Genomic DNA, 15,168 nt, shown 5'->3' with positions numbered 1-15,168 from the left:
TTAATGATACTTATAATAATAAATTAATAATTAGTAATTAATAATAACAATAATAATAAAAATAACACTATTCAGGGTAATACAGGAGCTCTAAGCACAGACAACAAAAATGCCTAATACTAACAAAGAAAGATAATGGTGAATAAAAGCGAAAACCTAGCAGATGCGGTAATCAAGTAACAAAAACTACTCCACCGTAGTCAATCCTAAACATAAGTTGTAGCAATTTGATTTGATTAAAAAGCTTATAGCATATTAAAGAAGAGCAGCAGAATATGAAAAAAGAAGGGTTGGAAACGCAAACACAGTAGGGCTTCAGTCTAGAAGTGGTGGTCAAGGATGTCCGGCAGCTGCTGAAGCCAAGTAAGCTTCAAAAAGAAGCTTGGTAAAGTCAACGCACCCCAAGGTCGGGAAAAAGTCGAATAATCCCGGAAAATTTTGCCGGAAAACACCAAACCTCCGGTAAGGGTTTTAGCGTGTGGCGGCGCGTTGAGAGACCAACGGTGGTAAAACTAGTGCGGATGTGTTCGGAAAACGATAACGAATAAAGTGGTGACAGTGGCTTGGTCTAGATCCCTCTAATTTGAGAGAAAATTATGTTTAAAAGTAAATGGGGTTTTCCTCAATTATTAGTGGTGTAATGATCCAATTACACCACTAATAATTGTCAAAATATGTAATTCACAAAGTGAGTAAACGATATACGGAGTACCTTTCTTGAAGAAACTGATTGACGGAGAGAAACCTACGATCAAAAATATGACCGTCTCTTAGGATAGTCCACACTTTCTTGAAGAAACTGATTGAAGGAGAGAAACCTACGATCAAAAATATGACCGTCTCTTAGGATAGTTCACACTACACTTCAAACAACGTCAATGGATGCTAGTCCAAAACCAAGTAACAAATTAATCAACCCTTGATTAATTGTGTGAAATAATTAAAATGATAATACTCCGTATGATTACTTTCAAGAAAGAAATCAAGAAAGCAATATAATGTTGCTTTGATATATTTTGAAAAGAATATGAGAATTGCAATTATGTGTTTCCTTTTCTTTTTGTCTGACTTACTCTTTCAAAAACCAATCAATGCTTATATTTATAATATGTGTAAAAGTAAACATTGAATTGTGAAGTCCGTGAAACAAATCGCGTACAAAGTTATTTTGTTTCTTTCTATATTTTGATTCCCAAAATCTCATATTTCATTTGATTTAGTTTGTAAAAGTCGTATTTCTCAAATACTTTAGGGGTATGTTATGTAACTTATAATTAATAATTTCTATCATGTCGCTTTCATGTAAATAGTAAATTAATTAATTTCGATTCATTTTCTATTCATATGAATAGTAAATGAATTAATTTCGATTTACTATTTTGTTACTTGAGTAATATATATACATCATATATATATTTTATTTGACGTCTCGGTGTATACGTGTGTAACCCCGAAGACTCAAATGAAGTTGGCCATATAGTTATATATTGTACCTTGCACATTAATCCTATATATGTTTGTGAAAGAATAGTGGTGGGATAGAAGGAAAAATGGGTTGGTTTTGATGAGGGGTGAAGGTAAGAATGAAATTATATTTTAGGTCAATATGAATGGTGGTCAACAGATGTGATGACCCGGAAATTTCTGACCAAATTTAAACTTAATCTTTAACGTTTCCGACACGATAAGCAAAGTCTATAAAGTTGAATCTCAAAATTTTGAACTATTCAATTACCCTTCGATTGTTCTCAATGATTCGCGAACAATTATATGTAAATAGATACATATACTATAACTTGAAAACGTAACAAAGTGTTAAGTAAATGATACTGTGCATTAAACTTATTGGTTTGATTATCTGATTGATATATTCAACTACGGAATTAAAAGATTATGCCAAACGATTGAATTAAAAGATATTTAATGAGTCCCTTAAGGATTATGATATTATTACGGGTCTCTGTTGTGAGGTTCACGTTGATTTGGGAAATCATCCATTCTTAACGGTATTCGGAATAAATGGTAAAGTGTTTGTTTAAATAACATAATTTGGACACATACAATAATAAGGAATATTAACTGTTGGAATTAGATATATGAATAACTTGCGATCTGTATTTTAAAACGTGTTTATTAATATTGAAAATATATATTTAACAAATACGATAAAATATAATATTAACTTGGTCATAAAAACGAATTGTTATTATATATATATTAACAAATAGCGATACGATGATTTATAGAAGTAAATGACCAAAATACTCGAAAGTTTAAGATATACTTTGAGTGGTATAGTTTAGGGATAATTTAAGGCTATATTTTGACAAAGGTACGTGACACGAAATGTAAAATACAAGTTTTCTCAGCGTACGAAAGGACATTTGAAAAACCGGAACCGGGACATAAGTCGAGTGATGACGTACGACTTATCGGAATAAAAATTACAAGTCAACTATGCATGTGAATTTAATATAATATATAATTAATTATATAAATTAAATATATTATATAAAATTATGTCGACAAACAAAAAGTTAAAAATTTGTGAGCTGGATCAGAGGGCCATGCGATCGCATGGCCTTGAAGCACAAATCCCATGCGATCGCATGGGGTACTTTTTCAGAAAAGGTTCTATAAATTGATCGAGTTATGGCTTAATTCTTACACACTCATATTTATCTATATTACTCCGTATTATATTTATTATTTATTATTATTATTATTATTATTATTATTATTATTAAGATTAATATTATTCTTATTAATCTTATTATTATTATTATTATTATTATTATTATTAAGATTAATAATATTATTATTATTAATCTTAATTAGTAGTATTAGTATTATACATAAAATATTACGACGAGGTTATGAGCGTGTCACTTTCAAAATGGGTTTTCAAGCGGGATAGAGCTAAGGAAATTGTGGGTAATGTTCGGGGGTATATTTATGAATCAAACCTAGTGTTTATCATCTCCGATACGTCTACGTACTTTTCTGAAATATTGAATCACAATATTGATACGTAAGCATTTATATTTTATCTTTTATATACTAATAGTGTATCCATGTCTAGTGCTCGAGTATATATATTTATACAAGCTTGTATGCTAAATTTTGTCGTTAAACAGTTTATGATGAATTACGAATTAAATACATATGTTACTGGTAAAAGGTATATGATATACATGTTTATGGAAAGCTGGCGAAAAATCATTAACTTTTCTTTTAGACACCGAATAGTTTCGATAAACGGATTAAAAGATATGATCAACTGAATTATGATTGACGTTAATTGAAATTGCTTTTTAATCTGCAATTAAGATTTAAACAACTTGTTTACGAGATTGATAAAATGGATTTTTGAATATTACCAACCGAGTAAATGAATCCTTATATAAGGTACGTCTCGTTTTGTTGAACTACTGTCAAAATTGACTTTTTGAAACGACTTTGGATAACTTTTGTATGTCGATCTCGAGCATTAGGATTGTGATACACTATGACCTGACCTAGCTTGATAGACATTTATTGATCAACATATGTTCTCTAGGTTGAGATCTACGATTATTTGGTAATCCGAGTTTCGGTCACATTATGATGAACAACTTTATGTGCTGTTAAGGTGAGTTTCATTTGCTCCCTTTTACTCTATACATTTTTGGGCTGAGAATACATGCAAATGCTTTATTAACTGTTTTACAATATTTGTATGGTGAGTTTCATTTGCTCCCTTTTTAATTGCTTTTGCAATCTATATTTTTGGGCTGAGAATACATGCACTTTATTTTAAACACAATGGATACAAGTACATACTAAATTCTACACTGAGTTTGAACCGAAAATCCCTTAGCTTTGGTAACTAGTAACTGCCAGTTATAAGAACGGGTAGGCGCGAGTAGTAGTATATGGATCCATAGGGCTTGATATCCCCGTCCGAGCTAGATCACTAGCCTTTTAACGGACGTATGCTATTTGAGAAGCGTACACATTGGTTTGCGTGTATTTTTAAGATGATTATACAAAGGGTACAAATTATATATACGTTAAGTTTAGTTACCAGGGTGCTCAATTTCGTAGAATATTTTGATAAACGTTTCTGGATGGAACAACTGAAATCTTGTGATCCACTTTTATATACAGATTATGCGAAACACTAAAACTATGAACTCACCAACCTTTGTGTTGACAATTGTTAGCATGTTTATTCTCAGGTTCCTAGAAGTCTTCCGCTGTTTGCTTATATGTTAGACAAGCTATGTGCATGGAGTCGTACATGACATATTTTTCAAGGAAACGTTGCATTCACCAAATCATCACCATGTATCTTATTTTGACTGCATTGTCAACAGAAGTACTATTGTAAACTATTATTTACGGTGATTGTCTATATGTAGAAATCATCAGATGTCGAAAACCTTTGATTTAAATATTCATTTATGGTGTGCTTTTTCAAAAGAATGCAATGTTTACAAAACGTATCATATAGAGGTCAAATACCTCGCAATGAAATCGATGAATGACGTGTTCGTCCATATGGATTTGGAGCTATTGTCGCAGTTACTATCAGAGCGTTGGTCCTAGCGAACCAGGTCTTGCATGAGTGTGTCTAACTGATAGTTGTTAGGATGCATTAGTAAGTCTGGACTTCGACCGTGTCTGCATGTCAAAAGTTTTGCTTATCATTTCTTGTCGAAAATTACCTGCTTATCATTCCTAATCTAGACACGTTTTACTGAATTGATTGCATGAATAGTGTATAGACAAAATTCATATCTTAGCGTATCTGTTACTGTAAACTTTTTCTGACATCTTCTGAAAATTTCTCCGTGATTTATGGAATTTGGTATTATATATACATATGTAAATTATGTATTGAAGAATACCAAACTAAATTCTATAATCTAATTAATATCAAAAATCATCTCCCTAATTATACAAGATGGATCCCGTATCTAGTTCAAATTCCTTAAACTCTGACAGCTATTCCGATATGGATATTCACCTGAATTCCGAATACAGTATAACCGGAATGGATCAACCAATTAGCCATCATCTATTCTGGATGAATTGGGGATGGGTTCGTAGCCTACTTAATTATTGGAGACAAGAAGAAGGCGATCCCTTCCATCCACCACATTGCCCTCTTGGCGAAGAATCTGAAGCACTTACCGGTGAACCTGTTCGAGACACCATTTTCTCTCTCATTTCCAGAGTATCTCGTCACGATAATATACTATCTCAAATTCTGGATCTTATTCATCCGCTCGTCTGAACTGCCAATCATCCCGGTGTAGTAGAAGAAGTCAACGAGCTTCGCGCTCGGGTAGTGGCTTTAGAGAATATGGTGCAAAGGTTACAAGCACCATCAGCATCACCGGCATCAATAGTACCACCAACAACATTCGCATCGCAAACCTCAACTTCACAATCTGTCCCACGAGCATCAACGTCATACGCACCGTAGTTACCTAGAAATACCAGCAACAATAACCGATGAAGTATTAACTCATTTTCCCTGAAGAAATTTTATGTATATTTAATATAAATGAATTTTGAAATAAAAATAAATCTTTTCGTACTAAGCTATTACGTGTGAATCTTAATTGGTAGGTACTACTTAGTTAGTTCATATTACTAATATGCAATGATGTACATCCTTCCTTAACAACTTAACCATTGTTAACTACAATCTCTGTTTCAACTTAATGAATTCCATTTCATAATAAACCAAGTGTATTATTCAATTACATAATTGATTTTACATTTTCATTTTCGATGTGCTCAAAACTTTCCAGAAAACATCATCTGTGCCTTGTAAGGTTCACAAAAATCCCACGAGCATCAACATCCTTCATCGAGGAATAAGAATAAATAATAAAGTATCGATTACATTAGCGAAATACTCTGCAAAGATTATGTAATCTTTAATGTTTTAGAGATTAATCATTTCTAAGTCAAGCCGAAAATTAAATGAGCTTAATATGATATTAACTCATTAAATCTGTGTTACATCTGAAGAAAATATACATCATATATTTTCATAAAGACGGTAATAAAAATTCTTTTGTACAAAGTATTAATTGTGAAATCTTTAACGGGTAGGTAATACCCGGGAAATATATAAGTTCGCAATTAATATGTTACACTGTATATTCATCAACTTTGATTCAAAAATTATTAACAATGCTCACAAAGATATAAAATCGTTTTCATACAAATTCAATTACATATTCTGATATTGACGGATCAGAATCCAAGTCATAACTCTGAACCGGTGACATCATTCTTAGATCTCTACATCTTTCAAAGCTATACTTTGACTTTAAATCTGTGCAAGATCCATTAGCATTGTTTTTACAGAAAATAACCTTGCAATTCCTTTTCAAAAGTATCCAGTATTATCAACCGTTCAACCAGTCAACGACGACCTTTCAGACTTGTAACTTTGGCATATACATTTTTGTTACTGGGGAACCTTTCATGTTCCACCACATTAACAGTAAATGTACCAGCAAATTCATTAATCTGTGACTTAAAGTCTCTCCGAAAAACCATTATAATTGTTCATTGAAACCCTATCATGTACTCGTCTACATCTTCTAACAATAATTGTCATACCAACTACCGGGAATTAGCAATCAGTATTTTGAATCTCGCGGCATTTTCTACGACAAAAGTTATATATAGATAACATCTATCTTCTAGACTTACATACTTTGAATGTGAAGTTTCTGAAAAACATCCCAAACAAACTAGTTCTCCGAATTTTGAAAAATCTGATGAAGCAGCAAAAACTGTAAACGACCTTAACAGTCAAAAGTTTGATGATAAAGAATAGTATGGTGGTAAAGTTGAGAAAAAGAGAAGGTTTGGAACTGGAAAATGAATTGAGCAGACCATGAAGGAGGCTGTGGACAAATCACAAAAACGAAATCTACCTTCAAAGAATACAAATGATTCAGTGTCTGCTGAAATCCTTAGCAAATACCTTGCTCCTTACTCTAAAACTTTTGCGGACAATATTCTTCATCATCATCTTATCTTAAATATTCTAAGATATCATCGTATCTTCCATTATAAATATCCTCCATATTTCTGAAGATATTTTTTTTATAACCATTCTTATCTGAAATCATTCATCTCTTCGCGCTATCTGTGTTACATCATAAAAGAAACTATTTTAGTTTCTAAAATCTGAAAAATTCGAAAAATAGATGTTTTGAAGTAATGTTGGGAATTGAAGCATGAGTTAGTATAACATAATGACACTTGATCAACGTGATTATATTACAGTAAGTCATGCTGAGTTTCTAATGGAACGTGATAAAGGTTCACAGATCCCACCCTCATCATGAACCATGTTACATAACTCTTTCATTCCATATAATCCCTAAATATATCAAGAAAATATATTTCTTGATGATTCGGTCTTTTCCGGATATTCTGGTAATTTGACAAATCAAGATCGTGTCATTACAATTTCTTTCTTAGAACATTAACTATGTTCATCCAAAACTCCATACCTACGAATTCTGGACCATTATCCGCTTGACTTAAGGTCGAGAAGAGAAAACGAAAGCATGAAGCTCCGAAATATAATGGAGAATATAAAGCCCGATAAAAACCCCAAAATTTACAAACCGTGTATATCAATGCGTATAGCAATATAAAGAAACGGGAGAATGAAAAACACTATAAACCCAAGGTAATAGTAGAAGAAAATAACTTCCTCTGGTGGCAGATGAAAAAGAAGAATGAAGGATACGATAGCCAGGAAAATATCAAGAATCAGAACGGGATTAAGCATTTTCACAATCTATTAGGATGTATGAAATAAGAAAGAAGATTATAGGAGTGGTGAAAATAAATGAAACGGAAGAGATCAATTTATAGCGAAATATCTGACATAGCAATCGAGGCAGATTACGCATTTAATCAAAGAAAATCCTAATTTCCGCAAATTCTAAAGAATCAAATCTTATATAGATTATGAAGATTTTCTATTCCTTAAATTCCGAAAATCAATCGTTACTAAGTCAAGAGTTAAAAACGAATCTCTATTTCCTCATTTCACTCTTTTACGATAACTTCTCTCATACGCTTCGAGTAATTGGATTGTTTTATCCATATTATTCAACGGTGATAAAAATTCTATTTATCAACACATATTCATCATGAAAACATTTTTATTGTTAGCCATGACGACCTCACTCAAATTTCGGGACGAAATTTCTTTAACGGGGAGGTACTGTGATGACCCGGAAATTTCTGACCAAATTTAAACTTAATCTTTAACGTTTCTGACACGATAAGCAAAGTCTATAAAGTTGAATCTCAAAATTTTGAACTATTCAATTACCCTTCGATTGTTCTCAATGATTCGCGAACAATTATATGTAAATAGATACATATACTATAACTTGAAAACGTAACAAAGTGTTAAGTAAATGATACTGTGCATTAAACTTATTGGTTTGATTATCTGATTGATATATTCAACTACGGAATTAAAAGATTATGCCAAACGATTGAATTAAAAGATATTTAATGAGTCCCTTAAGGATTATGATATTATTACGGGTCTCTGTTGTGAGGTTCACGTTGATTTGGGAAATCATCCATTCTTAACGGTATTCGGAATAAATGGTAAAGTGTTTGTTTAAATAACGTAATTTGGACACATACAATAATAAGGAATATTAACTGTTGGAATTAGATATATGAATAACTTGCGATCTGTATTTTAAAACGTGTTTATTAATATTGAAAATATATATTTAACAAATACGATAAAATATAATATTAACTTGGTCATAAAAACGAATTGTTATTATATATATATTAACAAATAGCGATACGATGATTTATAGAAGTAAATGACCAAAATATTCGAAAGTTTAAGATATACTTTGAGTGGTATAGTTTAGGGATAATTTAAGGCTATATTTTGACAAAGGTACGTGACACGAAATGTAAAATACAAGTTTTCTCAGCGTACGAAAGGACATTTGAAAAACCGGAACCGGGACATAAGTCGAGTGATGACGTACGACTTATCGGAATAAAAATTACAAGTCAACTATGCATGTGAATTTAATATAATATATAATTAATTATATAAATTAAATATATTATATATATTATATAAAATTATGTCGACAAACAAAAAGTTAAAAATTTGTGAGCTGGATCAGAGGGCCATGCGATCGCATGGCCTTGAAGCACAAATCCCATGCGATCGCATGGGGTACTTTTTCAGAAAAGGTTCTATAAATTGATCGAGTTATGGCTTAATTCTTACACACTCATATTTATCTATATTACTCCGTATTATATTTATTTATTATTATTATTATTATTATTATTATTATTATTATTATTATTATTATTATTAAGATTAATATTATTCTTATTAATCTTATTATTATTATTATTATTATTATTATTAAGATTAATAATATTATTATTATTAATCTTAATTAGTAGTATTAGTATTATACATAAAATATTACGACGAGGTTATGAGCGTGTCACTTTCAAAATGGGTTTTCAAGCGGGATAGAGCTAAGGAAATTGTGGGTAATGTTCGGGGGTATATTTATGAATCAAACCTAGTGTTTATCATCTCCGTTACGTCTACGTACTTTTCTGAAATATTGAATCACAATATTGATACGTAAGCATTTATATTTTATCTTTTATATACTAATAGTGTATCCATGTCTAGTGCTCGAGTATATATATTTATACAAGCTTGTATGCTAAATTTTGTCGTTAAACAGTTTATGATGAATTACGAATTAAATACATATGTTACTGGTAAAAGGTATATGATATACATGTTTATGGAAAGCTGGCGAAAAATCAATAACTTTTCTTTTAGACACCGAATAGTTTCGATAAACGGATTAAAAGATATGATCAACTGAATTATGATTGACGTTAATTGAAATTGCTTTTTAATCTGCAATTAAGATTTAAACAACTTGTTTACGAGATTGATAAAATGGATTTTTGAATATTACCAACCGAGTAAATGAATCCTTATATAAGGTACGTCTCGTTTTGTTGAACTACTGTCAAAATTGACTTTTTGAAACGACTTTGGATAACTTTTGTATGTCGATCTCGAGCATTAGGATTGTGATACACTATGACCTGACCTAGCTTGATAGACATTTATTGATCAACATATGTTCTCTAGGTTGAGATCTACGATTATTTGGTAATTCGAGTTTCGGTCACATTATGATGAACAACTTTATGTGCTGTTAAGGTGAGTTTCATTTGCTCCCTTTTACTCTATACATTTTTGGGCTGAGAATACATGCAAATGCTTTATTAACTGTTTTACAATATTTGTATGGTGAGTTTCATTTGCTCCCTTTTTAATTGCTTTTGCAATCTATATTTTTGGGCTGAGAATACATGCACTTTATTTTAAACACAATGGATACAAGTACATACTAAATTCTACACTGAGTTTGAACCGAAAATCCCTTAGCTTTGGTAACTAGTAACTGCCAGTTATAAGAACGGGTAGGCGCGAGTAGTAGTATATGGATCCATAGGGCTTGATATCCCCGTCTGAGCTAGAGCACTAGCCTTTTAACGGACGTATGCTATTTGAGAAGCGTACACGTTGGTTTGCGTGTATTTTTAAGATGATTATACAAAGGGTACAAATTATATATACGTTAAGTTTAGTTACCAGGGTGCTCAATTTCGTAGAATATTTTGATAAACGTTTCTGGATGGAACAACTGAAATCTTGTGATCCACTTTTATATACAGATTATGCGAAACACTAAAACTATGAACTCACCAACCTTTGTGTTGACAATTGTTAGCATGTTTATTCTCAGGTTCCTAGAAGTCTTCCGCTGTTTGCTTATATGTTAGACAAGCTATGTGCATGGAGTCGTACATGACATATTTTTCAAGGAAACGTTGCATTCACCAAATCATCACCATGTATCTTATTTTGACTGCATTGTCAACGGAAGTACTATTGTAAACTATTATTTACGGTGGTTGTCTATATGTAGAAATCATCAGATGTCGAAAACCTTTGATTTAAATATTCATTTATGGTGTGCTTTTTCAAAAGAATGCAATGTTTACAAAACGTATCATATAGAGGTCAAATACCTCGCAATGAAATCGATGAATGACGTGTTCGTCCATATGGATTTGGAGCGATTGTCACAACAGATGAGGCTGCTAGTTTGTTCCAGGGAAAGAAGTCAAGCTGGCCCAGATAATTATTTGATTTTGTGTAACGATGATGAGGCTACTGTAATTTTCCTTTATTTATTAGTAAGAGAAAATTATGTTTGATGGTCCTTACGTAGATAGTACATGTGATTGTTCAAATTTGTGAGAATAGTACTTAAACTTTTACTGTATTACAATAATAGTCTTTGTGTTTTTATGACTATATAATGTAAGGGATTAATCATTATTATTAAACATTGACAGTAGTTAGGTTGAAGTGTCAATCATGATAGTTAAGCAGAGCGAAGGTACCAACTATGCAAGAAAAAAAGTTTAAGTGCTATGATGCAAATGAGAACAAACAGCGTAATTTTTTCCTAATAATGAGAAAAAGTTGAAAGCCGGTTAACGGGAGCCAAGTGGATTGATTTCATGACAGTATAAATACAAAATAAAATAAAAGTTACGAAGTACCAAATCCCCACTGCCCGAATAACCCGCTGCCCCTCATTCATTTCTCTCTTTCTATTTCTGTTTCTGTTCCTCTCTACAATTTACAACATTCTCATTTCAAACCCTAACTTCCAATTATTTGTCTCACTTCCAGATCGAACTACAATTACTGATTATAATTCCATAAATATGTTATCTATATCAATCTGTTAACCATACATTTCTGTACATTTTCTCGTCTTCAATAGAGATATATATATACTCGCAATTTGCATGTGTCTGTAAAGGTACGAATCATATGCGTGTTGAAATACGTGAATCTAACGTTCGTTTCAGATCTGTTGGTGTAGAATATCTAATTTTGATTTACGTGTTTTTGTTTATGTTAATTGACTTTTGATTGCAACGTATATCAGTTTTTTTATTTAAAAAAAAAAAAAAAAAAAAAACGTTTATGAGGTGTAAAATTTGAATTTGTTTTTGGTTGGGGGAAGTAGGTAATCTGGTAATCTATAATTTTGTGTTATTTCAACTGTTTTAAATTCAATTTGTTATCTGTGTGTGCTATTAATGATAGGTAGCTTTAGCGTGCAGCTGAGTTTCTATAAATTACTACAGTCGCATTTATTGTAAACATAAACACGTAATTATATATCATAGTTGAAGTGATTTAAGGAAGTATTATTACTTTTTTACCTGCAGTAACTAAATTGCTATCTGATCCGTTTGTTATAAATCGAATTAAGGTTAAAAGTTTTTTGCTGTGGTGATTATTCTCTTCTAATTATTCAGGTGTTTAAATATTAATTTCAAATAAATTTGATTGGATATTGGATATTCAAATCATGGTTGCTACTGCTGCGACAGCGTCGCTGTTTCCTGTTTCATCCCCAAAACCGAACTCGGGGTCGAAAACGTCTGGTAATTTAGGAGGCGGGCCGTGTAGTGTTGATGTGCGTGGAATTAAGTCTAAAGATGTTAATTCTGGCTTTATGCAAGTGAAGGCTAATGCGCAGGCGCCTGCTGATGTTAACGGGAGTAGAGTGCGTGTTATGAATGGGGTGAAAACGGATGATAATTTGAATTCAAATGCTCCGAGAACGTTTATTAATCAGTTGCCTGATTGGAGTATGCTTCTTGCTGCAATCACGACGATATTCTTGGCTGCTGAGAAGCAATGGATGATGTTGGAGTGGAAGACTAAACGACCCGATATGCTTGCAGATTTGGATCCGTTTGGGTTAGGGAGAATTGTGCAAGATGGGCTTGTATTTCGTCAGAACTTTTCTATTAGGTCCTACGAAATAGGGGCTGATCGTATTGCGTCTATAGAAACATTAATGAACCATTTGCAGGTATCCTAGTTGTTTACTAGTTGATTTATATAGTTTTTAATGTTTAGGTTCCGTGTATAAGGGTCATGTACATGTAATGATATATCAGGAAACTGCGCTTAATCATGTAAAGTCAGCGGGACTAATGGGTGATGGATTTGGGTCAACACCAGAGATGGCTAAAAGGAATTTAATTTGGGTGGTGACGAAGATGCAGGTGATTGTAGACCGTTATCCAACTTGGTAAGAGCTGAATTTGCGATCACATTTTGCTATTGAAATTTACGTGATTATGTTGACGATTAGTTTGACTTTTGGAATCTGATACGTCATACGTGTTGACATTTTTGATTTTATTGCAGGGGTGATGTTGTTCAAGTAGATACCTGGGTAGCTCCATCTGGGAAACACGGTATGCGTCGTGATTGGTTGCTTCGTGATTACAAAACAGGCGAGGTCTTAACAAGAGCTTCAAGGTTATATAACTTGCAAAACAATATGAAAAATAGTAGCTTTTTTATTTTCCTTTTCTTATCTTATTCACTTGTATTATATTCTATGGTTTTTTAATTTTTCGAAATATGTTACAGTAACTGGGTTATGATGAATAAAGAGACGAGGAGATTATCAAAGATGCCAGATGAAGTCCGAGGTGAAATCGAGCATTACTTCGTTGATGCACCTCCAGTTGTGGATGATGATGGCCGAAAATTGCCTAAACTTGAAGAAACCACTGCGGACTATGTTCGCAATGGTCTTACTGTGAGTTAACCTTAGTATTACGATAAAGATTATATACCATTTTTCAGTGTCAGTTTTTAATTCTTGGATTATATATACACTATGCAGCCAAGGTGGAGTGATTTGGATGTCAACCAACATGTTAACAATGTTAAGTATATTGGGTGGATCCTTGAGGTAAGCTTCATTCAATTTAACAATACAAATAGTCACCCTATATATGTATATGTATGTATATATATGTATATATGTGTAATAAAATCCATGGGTATCTTTAATTTTCAGAGTGCTCCACAACATATTGTGGAGAAGTATGAGCTGTTTAGCTTGACTCTTGAGTATCGTCGAGAATGTAGAAAGGACAGTGTTGTGAAGTCACTCACCTCAATATTGGGTGATGGTGGTGATATGGCGGATTTTGACCATGTTGATTGTCAACATGTGCTCCAATTCGATGGTGGTAGTGATGGTCCCGCTGGCGGCGAGATTGTGAAGGGAATGACTCAATGGCGGCCGAAATATGTGAATCAAATCAGGAATATTGATTACTTATCTACTGGAAATGAGTAATTGCATACTTGATTTGGTTCCCCTTTGCTTCATTTGAATGTGTATATCAGTCATCTTATCTATGCTCTTGGAAATAACTTGCAATGTGCCTCATTATATAGATATAGATACATCTTCTTATTTGTATGTTCTTTTCTATGTTTTAATATATATATTTATATTTATTTATTTATTTTATTTATTATTTATTTGTTAGTTATTTTCATTTGTTGTTTCAAGAAATATGTAGCTATATCTCTTTTCTTTCCCCTCTACTCTGAATGACTATGGTTATATCATTTTGTAGTAAATTATTAGATCATTTTGCATGTCTTTAATAAACATGTAAGTAGGAATTGTAGTATTCAGATCATGTTCATAGAAAAGTGCTAGATAACTGTTCTTTTGCAGATAATGAGAGCACATGGAGATGAACACTAAAAAAAGTCAAAATCCAAAATATGAAAGTATGTTCATTTAAAAGAAAGAAATAATGTAAGAAAAGTCAAAATCCAAATCTTACTAGTTTACTCATTTGATAAAGAAATACTTTGTAATATAATATATTACATTCGTGATTACATTTTTTTTTCAAAAAAAAAAAAAAAAAAAACTTAAACATATATAATCAAGGATGAAAGACCTATCAAAATATACACGAGACTACAGCGAGCCTCGCAACTAAAAAGCGAAACCTGAACTAAACAAGCCAAAAAAACAAACGGCTATCTAGAAGTAGCCAACCAGGAGAATCATTAATTACATTGAATGGATAGGGTTTGGACATTGAATATAAAATTGTTGGTTCATCTTTTTTTATGGACAACAATCATTATCACATGGGAGACATAAGTGTGGTAAGCAA

At 32.2% G+C, this 15,168-nt stretch overlaps 1 protein-coding gene across 2 annotated transcripts; it reads left to right on the top strand.

Annotated features, from left to right (window-relative positions):
• The first annotated feature begins 11,724 nt into the window (after window positions 1-11,724).
• Window positions 11,725-14,453, top strand: LOC139852174 (palmitoyl-acyl carrier protein thioesterase, chloroplastic-like). Of its 2 annotated transcripts, XM_071841399.1 has the most exons (7): window positions 11,725-11,966; window positions 12,472-13,034; window positions 13,123-13,256; window positions 13,376-13,489; window positions 13,604-13,775; window positions 13,863-13,931; window positions 14,040-14,453. In XM_071841399.1, exons 2-7 carry the CDS (start codon window positions 12,525-12,527, stop codon window positions 14,322-14,324), a joined length of 1,284 nt encoding a protein of 427 aa, XP_071697500.1. In that variant the 5' UTR covers window positions 11,725-11,966; window positions 12,472-12,524; the 3' UTR covers window positions 14,325-14,453. The 2 variants fall into 2 exon arrangements, with proteins under 2 accessions (XP_071697500.1, XP_071697501.1); XM_071841400.1 differs by lacking the exon at window positions 11,725-11,966 and having other exon boundaries at window positions 12,442-13,034.
• The last annotated feature ends 715 nt before the right edge of the window (window positions 14,454-15,168 follow it).

The sequence above is a fragment of the Rutidosis leptorrhynchoides genome, chromosome 6 (assembly GCF_046630445.1).
Source record: "Rutidosis leptorrhynchoides isolate AG116_Rl617_1_P2 chromosome 6, CSIRO_AGI_Rlap_v1, whole genome shotgun sequence".
Lineage (NCBI taxonomy): Eukaryota > Viridiplantae > Streptophyta > Magnoliopsida > Asterales > Asteraceae > Rutidosis > Rutidosis leptorrhynchoides.
This window is presented reverse-complemented; position numbering and strand designations above follow the sequence as displayed.

Excerpts from the sequence above, each read along its gene's own strand:
- LOC139852174 (XM_071841399.1), top strand. The coding sequence starts at position 12,525 with ATGGTTGCTACTGCTGCGACAGCGTCGCTGTTTCCTGTTTCATCCCCA. Across the intron at positions 13,776-13,862 it reads ATGTTCGCAATGGTCTTACT|CCAAGGTGGAGTGATTTGGA; the intron begins GTGAGTTAACCT and ends TACACTATGCAG. Across the intron at positions 13,932-14,039 it reads ATATTGGGTGGATCCTTGAG|AGTGCTCCACAACATATTGT; the intron begins GTAAGCTTCATT and ends TTTAATTTTCAG.